General features: G+C 46.6%; 1 protein-coding gene across 1 annotated transcript in view; it reads left to right on the top strand.

Moving 5' to 3' along the window:
* The first annotated feature begins 4,898 nt into the window (after positions 1-4,898).
* The window catches only part of Vapb (VAMP associated protein B and C), a 41,197-nt gene continuing 34,069 nt past the window's right edge, over positions 4,899-12,026 (top strand). Inside the window, exon 1 of the mRNA XM_028769609.1 lies at positions 4,899-5,024. Within this exon, the coding sequence (XP_028625442.1) occupies positions 4,967-5,024 (58 nt within the window). The 5' untranslated portion in view covers positions 4,899-4,966. The remainder of the gene's footprint in view (positions 5,025-12,026) is intronic.

Raw genomic sequence — 12,026 nt, 5'->3', positions numbered from 1 at the left:
GCCAGGAGCACAGGTGCATGGCCAGGAGCACAGGTGCATGGCCAGGATCACAGGTGCATGGCCAGGAGCACAGGTGCATGGCCAGGAGCACAGGTGTATGGGCAGGAGCACAGGTGTGTAGTCAGGCCCACAGGTGCATGAACAGGAGCACAAGTTCATGGTCAGGAGCACAGGTGCATGGCCAGGAGCACAGGTGCATGAACAGGAGCACAAGTTCATGGTCAGGAGCACAGGTGCATGGCTAGGAGCACAGGTGCATGGCCAGGAGCACAGACACGTGGCCATGGGCAGTGTGTGATCATGGACAGAGAGTAGAGATGAGAAGTCTGGTCACCAGGTCTAGGGATGCTTCTCAAGGTGGGACATTCCCATGAGAAGGTGTTGTCTGCAGCACTGGTCCTGGAGTAGCCCTTGTGCCCCTGCCTGCTCAATGGCTCCATTTACAAAGTGGCTGCTGTGGCAGGTCGCTCAGGTTCTGTCTGATCTTCCTTTCATCAAACTGGTCTGGATACTGTTACTGCTGAGTACCTAGAAAGCCAACACTAAAACTGTGTTAGGTCATGCCTTGGGGGAGGAGAGGATGAGGGCTGTCACAAACCCATGTGACCTCGCAGATAGATAAAGGGACAAAGCAGAGCTTGCAGATGCAGTAAGTGACAAATGAAAAAACTATCTGGGACTGTTACTGGCAGCTGAATGGACAACAGGTGACCAAAAGAAAGGTCTAGACTTGTCTGCAATCTCAACTATGCGAGAGGTCAGGGTGGAATTCAGAAGCCTAGGCTGGGTGCTCTACAATACTTACTAGCATTCAGGAGTCTCCTATGCCTAAATAAGAAAGAAAGAAAGAAAGAGAGAGAGAGAAAGAAAGAAAGAAAGAAAGAAAGAAAAAGAAAAGAAAAGAAAAGAAAAGGAGACCAAGCAAGTGTATAGATCTGAGGGTAGTGGTCCAAGACAACAATGTCCACCCTCATGAGGCTGAGGCAGGTGGATCACAAATTTGAAGCCAATCTGGGTTATGAAGTAGGTTCTGGGCTAACTGAGGTACATAGCAAGACCACTTCCAATTTGTAATGATGACAGTGATGACGATGTGTTACCTTAGGAGCCATAGAGGCTGGCATGAAAAGTTAGAACTATTCTACTGGTCCCCTTTCCCTCTCCCTCTATTCCTCACTCCCTTCTTTACTCTTTGCCTATCGAGCCCCAACAATAAACGCTAATACTCGCGACACCGTATCTAGATATGAGGGCAAGCACTTTAGCACGGTCAAATAGAAGTTTCCTACACAACAGAGGGTATCTCAGCACATCCTATCCTTTCTTTCCAGATTGTGGTAATGACGTCTGGACTCATTTCATAAGCCGCTATCGGGAAAACAACCTACGGTTTCAAAAACATCATGAATAAAAATGCCAACCGGGATTCCAGATGTTAAGAGTGAGAGGCTGAGGCTGAGGTGGCATTTGAAAGCGATATTGTCACACACGCTGCACAATGGATGAGCCCTGGGGGACCTTATGCTGTCAGCAATGGTGGCAGGGAGACACAGGCCAGCACTGCTGCCAACAGCCTGAAGAGCTTCCTTTCCCCTCAGAGACCTCTGCTCAGGTAAAGCCATATGCTTGACAATGGCACTGAAAAGAATTTCAAGATGAGCCAGACTAAAGGCGAAGTCAATAAGTTTATTAAGTATTTAGACAGAATCATAGGAAAAAGGCAGCATACCCTCAAGTCATGGGTGTACGCTTCTCAAGAGAGTTCTCTTAGTGGCCTGGAACTCACTCTGTAGACCAGAAGGACCTTGAGTACCAGCATGTGTTCCCCCATGCCTGACAACACTTAGATGGCTTCGCCGTGTCTGTGTACATGATCCTGCGACTTTAAGTTACATTCTTCAAAGGAAACAATTTATTACGAGGTTTAGAGATTAATAGAGCTTGAAACTAAGTAAAAAACCTTTTTCAAGCTGGGTTCCTTAAAGGCTGGCGCTTTGCGTCAGTGATACCGTAAGGGGCCATCTGACATGCACTGTTCCAATTACGGGATGTGAGAGGGGTGTCTCTATGGTAGGACTCACCCTTGTTAGTTTTTTTTTTTTTTTAATCCTTGGCAGAGGTGCCTTCACAATTAGCTCTCTGGCTATCACGGCTCTATCATGTAAGCAAGAGTTCTTGCAAAGAAGCTGTGTCTCCCAAGACTGATTGACTGAGTGAACGCTCGGTGATGAGGAAAGGCAGGAAGGCTTCGGAGCCAGAGCCAATCACCACAGGCTACCTTATGCCTCCCGATAACCATCTATTGCACCTGACCTAACAGCTTCTGTGACCACTGGTTAAGTTCTTATGAACATATGAACAGACCCCTAGTTTCTACCAATCAAATCATCAAGAATGCCGTCAGACGGTATCTATGGCCTATGGTAGAACGTCCTACTCTGCTGCAGCCCAGCTACCTGATCTCCTCACATGTGTATTTGAAAAAGTATTATTTTATGAGATTCTTTGTTCTGTTGTTATAAAAAAAAATCCATAGGGTTACTACTTTACTGGAACATGGAATCTGGGGAGGGCTACATCTGTGTTCTCCCTCACTTCTGTTAGGTTCAGAATAATTACTTCCTTTAGTCCTCTGTGGAGAGGGCCGGTGCCTTCACAGACAATCAGTTGTGTGGAGGTACTTTGACTTTTATTCATCAAGATAGGCAAATTATGTCCCAGGAAGGTGGGGGGGTTCTTCCCTTCACACATCCCCTTAGCTTCTCCCCCACCCCCCGGCCCCCCATCCAGTCAGATCTAAGTGACTCAGTCACAAACTGTGACCCGTCTTCTGCCAGGTACCTAGAACACTCAAATTCAGAGACAGAAAGTAGAATGATGACTGCCACGGGCTGGGGGCTGTGGACAGAAATGCAGATGCATCGTTTAAGAGATGTGGAGTTTCAGCTTTGCGAGATGAACATTTGGGGTGGGTGAGCTGGTTGGTTGCAGGAAACAGGAAAGTGGTCAGTATTACTGGGCCACACTCTTGAAAATGGCACATGGGAAGTGCCGAGTTAGGTGTAATTGACAACAACAACAACGGTAAAGTGACTTAAGGACAGCCTGGTCTCTATATAGTGAGTTCCAGCTAACCAGTGTTACATAGTGGGCACCTACTTCAAAGACAAAGTAGAATTAGAGGTGGAGTCGATATCTCAGCTGGTAGTGCTTGGTTATCATGCAGCTTTGGACCAGTTTCAGCCCTACATGCACTGGGTGTGAAAGCTAACACTTAGGATTTCTCACTTGGGAGGTGGAGGCAGGAGAATGAAGGGTTATCTCTCTCGGATACATAGTGAGTTCAAAGTCAGACTGGAATTTAAGAGATCCTGTCTTAAAAACAAAGCAAGCGAGCAAACAAACAACAACAACGAAAAGAATAAAAGTAATAAAAATATCGACTGAAAAGCTTTGAGCTTTATTAAAGATACTCAGCAAATTTAGAAAGCCCAAAGAGTTCGAAGTATGACAAATGTAGAGACAGTGTGGCAAAACACTGAGCAGAGACTGAGGGAAACACATGTTTCCTTCAAAAGCACAAAGTGGCGTATAATTGAGCAGTGGGTGACTATGATGAACTGAAGTCCTTAAACTTCAAGAGAGCAGAAGAAAAATGTCATAAAAGCTAGACTTTCATAAAACCAGTACACATGTTAACAAACTAAAATTAGCGTGAAGCAGCAGTCGCAGAACACGCAAGGAACGAACAGATCGAGAGAAAAACAATCATGAAGAGCGAGAAATGAGAGGCAAAAAGAAACAGTACATTCAATGGGGAAAACAATATAAGGTGGCAGAAATAAATCCAGGTACACCAGGAGATATAATAAGTATAAATGGACTAGCTGCACAAGCTAAAAGACAGAGACTACCCCTTGAAAACTTTTATTATGAAAATAAGTTCAGGTGTATAGAACATGGGAAATGCATAAACAACATGGATATTTCTGCCCTATAGAGTCATGTTTACCTCATATACGAATGTTTGATGAGGAGGCTATTAAGGTCTATTTTACATAATATATGCTACACAACGAAATACTAGTCACATGCTAATAAGAGCATACAGGGCTTATTTGGGGCATGAGACAGAGCTAGGCTCCCAGTCACTTTTAATCTTGTGATTTATGTGTGTAACTAATTTATTCTCTCAATGAGGTCCTAGCAAGGTGTGAAGCGGGTCGTTTTCTGGTTATTGTATTTCTAAATATTTCTTGCATAAACAAATAATGCTATCAGCAAATGGTTCAGTGCAACGCTTTGCGGTTTGATAAACACTGAATGGAGAATAGCTTTTATTTATGACAGTTACTGAACGCATTCAGCAGAGTGGCACGAAATAAGCAAACAATAATTGCCAGTTTATTATATTTATAATTGTTATTTATGAACTGTCACAAGGCTTGGCACATATCACTAACCCGTAAACATTGTGTTTGTAAGAATAATAAGTACTTTATTATATTCAGGCTCAGTAGAGCCTGGCACCACACGTGCGGGAAGAAAGTGGAAGTTTATTCTTGTTAATTATTATTATTAAGTAAAGCACTTAACAACAGTTCTCCCTGCAGGCGCCTACAGAACAGTCTCACTGGAGACCGCCCCTCCTCCCAAGCCTCGAGAGACCACGCCCCCTGCCGCGGAAGCTCCGCCCTCTGCCGACTCGGCTAGCCCGTGCCTGCGCAGTGGCCCAGAAAACCGTGCGCATGCGCAATGTCCCCTTTGCCGCTGAAGCCTCTGGCCGCTGCCGGAGCCCGGCAGCTGCTCCGCGCGTGCGCACGTGCGTACGTGCGTCGGGGCGTGCGTGCGTACGTACGTGCGTGCCGTGAGCTCGCCCGGCACCGCGGCCTCGCCCTCCGCCCCTGTGCCCCACCGCCCAGGCCGCCGCCCCCCGCCCGCTCCGCCACCCCCGACGGGGAGGACCATGGCGAAGGTGGAGCAGGTCCTGAGCCTCGAGCCACAGCACGAGCTCAAGTTCCGAGGTAAGCGGCCGGCCGGTCAGGAGCTGTCACTCAGCGGCCGGCGCCGGAAGGGACGCGCCCTGAGGGCAGGACACTGTCCGCCTGAGGCCCGCATGCACCAGGCGCCTAATGCATGCATGTGGAGTCAGTGCATGGAATCAGCCTGACTACTCTTCTCGTCAACTTCCCCGGGGCAGCGAGCTGTCGGGGCTACAGTCCAGGAAGCCTGTGCACACACACTTTCTGTGCAGTACACTTTCTGTATACATTTGTGTGGACAGGTGCACTTTACAGGTGATCAGAAAGGTTCATTTATGCACATATGTATGCACACTATATGCATGTTATAGATAGTGTGTATACGTAAACATACGTACATGTATACGTATATACACACAAGTGTGTATGTGTATATATGTATGATATATGTTTCCATTCACTAATTTTAAGGGCCAGGAGGTAACAGGGTCTATGCCCAACCTGTTCCTTGCTTCGTTGCATGTTTTGAGTCATTTAACTGGACACTGGAGGCCTATAAAACTCAACAACCAGTGAGCAAGATGGCAGCAGGCGGTGGTAAGCACTAGGAAGGAGAAGATGAAGCTGAACTCTATGGAGGTGTACTTTAGGTTGGCTGATATGGTCCTCTGTGTATTGTCTACGTGTACCCCACAGCAGGTGCTCACGATTTTGGGTGGCTGAGAGTCACCTGTTTCTCTGCCGTTGGGACGTAGTGTAGGATCACAGTTCTTACCTGGTTGTCACGTTTGAGTTCTGATTTCAGACATTCAGACACTTAACCGCTGTACCCACAGATTCTCAGAAGATGCGTCAGAGCTGTGGCTGTTCACCTTGCCTTCCAGGTTCCGAGTGTGCAGTGACTCTTACAAGGAAGCAAAGGCCGTCTGGTTAACCCGAGAACAAAAACCTCAGGCAGCCTACCACGGGGCTATAGAGCTGCTTCACCAGATTAAGGCGCTTGCTGCCAAGGCTGAGGACTTTAGTTCAGTCCCTGAGACCCACATGGTCCAAAGAGAGAACCGACTTCTGCATGTTGTCCTCTGACCCCGACAGGTGCAGCTTGGCACACTTGGGAACAAACACACAGACACATGCACAGAAGTTTTTATGTAAAAGTATTGTCATCACCAGAGGTTCCCACACTTACTGGGATCCCACTTGGTAGTGGTGAGAAAGTGGTGTTCGTTTCGAAGCGACTATTTTGGAATTTTGAATTCTAGTCCTTTTCCAGGTTACCGTGTCGGGTGATGGTGTGCAGGGCGGCACAGCAGTGAACCGCCATCCGGTTCCAACTGTAGCTCTGGATATTTCCTGTGTTTGTACCCTGTCGTGTCTACAGAGTGTCCATCTCACATGTGCGAAAACTCTTTGGCGTGTGTTTTTATTTATTTTGCGTTAATGTATTGTGTATGGGGGGGGTATGTGTACCACAGTGAGTGTGTGGCGGTCAGAAGACAACTTGCAGGAGTCATTTCTGCCCTTCCATCATGGGGGTGCCAGGGATTGATCTTAGATCTCCCGTCTTACACAACAGTGCCTTTGCCTCCTGAGCTGTCACACTGGCCTTCTCTTTTTGAGATACCTAGTTCTCACATTCTGAGGTCAGCTCAGGCTGACCTCAGTCTTGAGACTATCTTCCCGTCTTTTCGTCCCCAGTGCTGGTATTACTGGTTCAACACATTAGAATAGCGTATTGTTATTGAATGGGCTTTGTGCTATAGGGTTCTGTGCGCCTGCAGGCTGATGTAAGCCTGGAGCATGTTGAGGTCCGCTGTGATGTTCAGAAAGGCCAAGGAGATTGAATGTACTTTTACATAAACATAGTTTCAACTTAGGAAGGGGTTGTCAGGATGTAACTTTATTGAGGGACAGCTTTGACTTTCTGTGATATTCTCAGTGGCTTCTCTGGAGGAGGAGACTGGGAAAGGAAGACTGTAGCCAAAGTGACTTTACTGGGGTTGCCTTGAAGCTCTTCTCTGTGACGTGACACATTTATCCCATTGGTCCCCCTCCGTGTGTCAGAACCCAGGAAAATCCAAATCCAGTTGGTTGCTCTTGCCTGCTGTTCTCAGACACCCACTTGTCCTTTGCATCCAGGGGAAAAGGGAGCAGATGAGGTGACCTGGACTAGAGAGTGTGGGAAAGAACTTCCCAGAGCGTGGGAGGTCAGATCGTGGCAGAGTGTCACTGAATCTGCTTACATAGGTCCAATGGCAGCAAGGGAGAAGTGGGTAGGAGTGTTCAGGCATGGCCTGTAGTGTGCATAGAGGTCCAAAAGCTGGCGTACTTGCTTCTTGCGGATGCTGTGGGTAGGAGGTGCGGGCAGAGTAGAGGACCAGACTGGCTAGTACATGAGAGTCAGGTCTACACACACTAGGCGTGATGACTTGACTGACCTTCCTCAGGTTGATGCCCTGAAGCCCCCTCACACTACTGTCTCTGAAGGAGGAGACACTGGGGCTCCAGCTCTTCCAGGTCAGCGTGTGTGACCTTGCCTGCCGTTTGCTCTCTTACCTTTGGGTTGGTGGTAGTGCTAAGAAGGTGACACTTCTCCAGCCAACATCACTGGTTGCCAAAGAGATAGTCCAGAGGTTTGGTACCCAAATGTCCTCACTCTGGAAGAGTCATCCAAGGGTGTGTGGAAACTTGATGGAGATCCTGTGAGTGCCAGCCATGTGTTAGCGTAGCCCCTTGCCTGGCAGATGAAGTCTCACTAAGCCTTCCAGGTTGGTGTGGAGTGAGTGGTTTTCCTGCCATAGCTCCCTGGTGCTGGGATTAAATGTGGCACCACCAAGCCCAGCTGGAGTGTTCAGTTTCTTGGTTTGTTTGCTTTAAGCTGAGTGCTGAGACAGTACAATGAGAGGCCCAGGAAATTGGCTGATTGTGTTAAGGGTGTTCATTTCAGGGTTCCTTCAGGTTTAACTGGTCTCTTTCATGATTTCGAGACTAATGACTCTGGTTTCTGAGGTTCATCTAATTGAATTACTCTTATGAGCTAATCAAAGTACTCATCATCCAGGGAATCATGGGTCTTTTACTGCAGTTGAAGATGATGCTATGGGATTTTGTATTTGTCATAATCTTGGGAATTTTGTGTGGTGTGTTAAGTTTGAACGTGTTATAATCTGGACGTGGTGGTGACATACGCCTGTGAAGTAAGTACCAGGAGATCGTGAATTCAAGATCAGATTGCACTACATCTCAAGGTAACATAAAAATAAAATAAAACCAAACACAAAAATGGCTGAAGTGTGATATAGGTCACTGGTAGCGGGCTCTTGGTTTGATCCCTAGCAACACACACATCCCGCATGTGCACACATATGTACACGTACACGTTTGTACACACAGCTGCATATCCACACACAAGTACACACATGCAGTACACATACATACACATGCATGTACACACATATGTACACACGCACGCATACACACAGTTACAGAAGAAAACATTCCACGGGTTCCTATGCTTTGTTCAGTTTTGTGGTCCATGCTACATTGCACTGCAGTAAACACCCAGAGGAGAAAGGCCAATGGAAAGACACAGAGTGTGGGAGTTTCCTGGACTCCTGATCTTCATGAGCTATCTTTATGGAGTCAGAATAGAAATTCCTTCAGAGGAGGGCACTTTCTGAGAGAGTAAGTTTGTGGAAGGAGTGTTCCCTTCTCTTTTCTTTGTCTACGCCCTGTGGGGTGTGACTGCTTCTTACATCCTCCTGGGAGCTCTGATTTGTGTCTGCCTCTGACCTCAAAGGTTTGTCTTTCCTTTCTCTCCTGTCAGATCTCCTCTGTGGTGTGTGGTGTCTTGTATATTTTGGGACATTGTCCAGGAATCAACACCCCCACCCCAATTTCTCGTGAAGTCATAGCTGGAAATGATAGCTAAGCACCTCACTGGGTTGAGGTACAAACCTGTTGTGGGCTTGAGGCCTCCTCACCTTGTTCTGGCAAAAGCTGGTTCAAAGCCAGTGGCACTTGGGAAGTCAGAAACAGCATAAGTACCTGGGTAGGGGTACTCACTTGAGCACTTCAAGTTTGTGGGTAGACACTGTCTTTTGTATGGAGAGAAGAGGCTTAGACTAGGTTCAGGTTGTCGGGTTGGTGTGCTACAAGCTTGGTGGGAAGAAACTAGGAGCAGTCTCTCTACCAGAGGCTCTAGTCCTCATCGGCAGTAATTACCTTTCCGCTGCTTGCTCAGTGGGTCAGAGCTCTGGTTTCCGTAACATTTCAGGATCCTGTTGGCAGACTGTGCTTTACAGCACAACAAAATGTCAGCAGCGTGCTTAAGGTTCTTTATGGCCATGGTTTAAATCCATCCTGGATAGATCATCTTCATGTATTTAATTATTAACCAGCTTGCTCATCAAAAAAGCAAGTGGCATTAAGTTTACTGGGCTCGAGACAAACTTAAATCTTCATTGACAGTACTATTTACTTCTGAAACCTTATCCCTAGGAGAAAAATGAACTAGAAGGTAACTTTCTCTTCTTATCTTCTTCCTTTTCTTAAAAACGTTTATGCAGCCCTTGGCCTTGTACTTGGAAGTCAGGCTGGTTTTCTGTGAGGGCTTGTGTCAGGCAGCCAGGCAATACTTTGGTAACTTTTCATCCCTGTGTTGACTTATCGAAGTAATTAGTCCGACTCTTATGTGGCATTAACACCATCTTTTATTATTATGCTTTCCCCCACAGAGATGTATTTTGTGCTTGCAGTCTTAGGCTAAGTAGTTGGAAATGAGGGGTGTAACAAGGGAATAAGTTCCAGAGAATGTTAGAACTAGAAACTTCAGTTTTAAGATGAAGAACTTCCTCCCAGACTGTTCCATCTGTCTCTTCATTTGGGAAAACTTTGCCATCTGAGGCTGACCTGGCCTTGAAGGAGCACTGCTGTCTGCGAGATGACAGAAGATGAACACAGACGAGCCTTCCATTAGTCAGGATGAGCTTGCCGTGGAGTCTTTCATAAAATAAGAGCCTTGAATTGTACTAAAACAAGGGTGCATTATGGTGCCGGCGTGTCTCGTTTTCTGTCATTTAAGGGCCTTCCAGGCCCACGCACAGTCAGCACATCACACCCAGAGAGCTTTGGCCTTGTTCACTGGTTCTTTGAAGCCTTTACCTGGGGACCCGGGCAGCTCTGCCTCAGAAATGAGAGAGACTCAGAGAGCCTTGCTCATTGAACTTGATGGTCATTCCAAGATTATCTTTAAAATAATGGTGTGGTAATAAAATACCTCTTCAAATTTCTATCTTTCAAAATGCTAAATGCATTCTTTTAAGCAGAAGCTGATGTTAACTGGAAACAGGCCCTCGTGGGTACTTTGGGGTTCCTTCCATGCGTGGGTGGGGTGTCTGGAGTCTTATAAGAAATTTTTTATTATTTATAGATAATATTAAAAGTACACATTCACTGTTTAAAATTGGTTGTCTAAAAGGATATTAATACATGTCTCCCCCACCCCTACTGCTGCTAGTTACTTAGTGCTGGGTCACACAGTTTCACTCTCTGTAGAGTGAGGCGGAAGGTTTACAGCTATGAAGGAATGGCCACCAGGGTAATTTCTTTTATTTTGAAGGTCTTACCATGTTTAATTTTTAAAAACATTTATTTATTTTTATGTGGTGTTTGCCTGCATGTATATCTGTGTGAGCGTGTCAGATTCTTTGGAACTGGAGTTTCAGAACAGTTGTGAGCTGCCATGTGGGTGCTGGGAATTGAGCCGGGGTTCTCTGGAAGACTAAGCAGTGCTCTTAACTGCTGAGCTACCTCTCTAGCCCTGATATTTTTAAAAATTTTATGCACAGTACTTGAATGCTTTCCTTCACTGGGTAGCCTTGAATAATCTATTAAAGATAGATTGCTTGCTTGGTTCAATTTAAGGAAGCCTGTGTCCTTTGAGGACTAACGGGAGCATGGCATTTGAGTACTGATCCGTCCTGCCTGGGTTTTCACTAAGAGCAAGAACCCCTTTCAGATTTCTGAAATGACTCCAGCACAGTGGCTAGGGACCTGTTACTCCTTCAGGTGTAATTTCCTAATGTTAGTTCATCTTTTGACCCAGTAGCGGCTAGTATGTGTACTGACCCTTGTGAAGATCAGCCCATCCTGTCTGGGTCTGTGGCATTTATAACTGCCTCCCCAGAAACCCTGGACAAGAGCAGGCTGTGTTCCAACCACCTTTTGAGTGTCAGCAGAGCCCATGAATGATAGAGGTTTCCTCAGCTTGCAGAAACTGACAAAGTGTGAATCAGGAGAGGTGATCACCCAGAAGGCACTATCTAAGATAAAGGGCCCTTCCAGGTGCAGCACACTCTTTCCCACTCTTTCCCTTAGCCTTCCTGAGTAAACCCTCAGCAGAGAAGAAGGGCAGGGTAGTTATCTGGTGACTAATGGCATCCCTTTTATGGGTTCTGTATGCTGTGTGCCCAGAATGACAACATGAAGCTGGTGGTGAGTTGAGGGCAGCTTGAGGTCACACACGTGATGGAATTTATCCAGTCTTGGTACTTGGACATTCTTCCTTTGAAGCATTCATGCCCTTGGTACCCCATTCTCCTTGACCCCATCTCTTCCTGCTAGCTCACTGAGTGGCACTCACATCTGTGCTGAGCAGCCTAGAGAGGCAGTGACTGCCGTGGCCCCCTCTACCCTGTTCCCTCTGTGGTAGGCTTGTTTTGCTCTGGCTGACTAATAGCCTCTTAACAGATCTTCCAGTCTCAGTCCTGTCTTTCTCCACAACTGTCAGAAATGCAAATCTGATCATATCTTGCTTAAGTTTGTTAATGTTGGCTGGTGGCCAGTAAAGATTGGATCCTTTAACAGATGAAGTATGGCTGTCACTTCCCATCTGATCAGTGTCCTCTCTCTTCCAGCCTGTGCTCTCCTTGGCCATAGGACTTCTACACAGACCATCACCTCTGCTTTCCTGCTTAATTATGAGTCAGTCTCTCTCTCTCTCTCTCTCTCTCTCTCTCTCTCTCTCTCTCTCTCTCTCCCCCT

The sequence above is a fragment of the Grammomys surdaster genome, unplaced genomic scaffold, assembly GCF_004785775.1.
Source record: "Grammomys surdaster isolate TR1022 unplaced genomic scaffold, NIH_TR_1.0 193, whole genome shotgun sequence".
NCBI classification, from domain to species: domain Eukaryota; kingdom Metazoa; phylum Chordata; class Mammalia; order Rodentia; family Muridae; genus Grammomys; species Grammomys surdaster.
The sequence above is the reverse complement of the archived record's forward strand: the minus strand, read 5'-3'. Positions and strand labels throughout refer to the sequence as shown.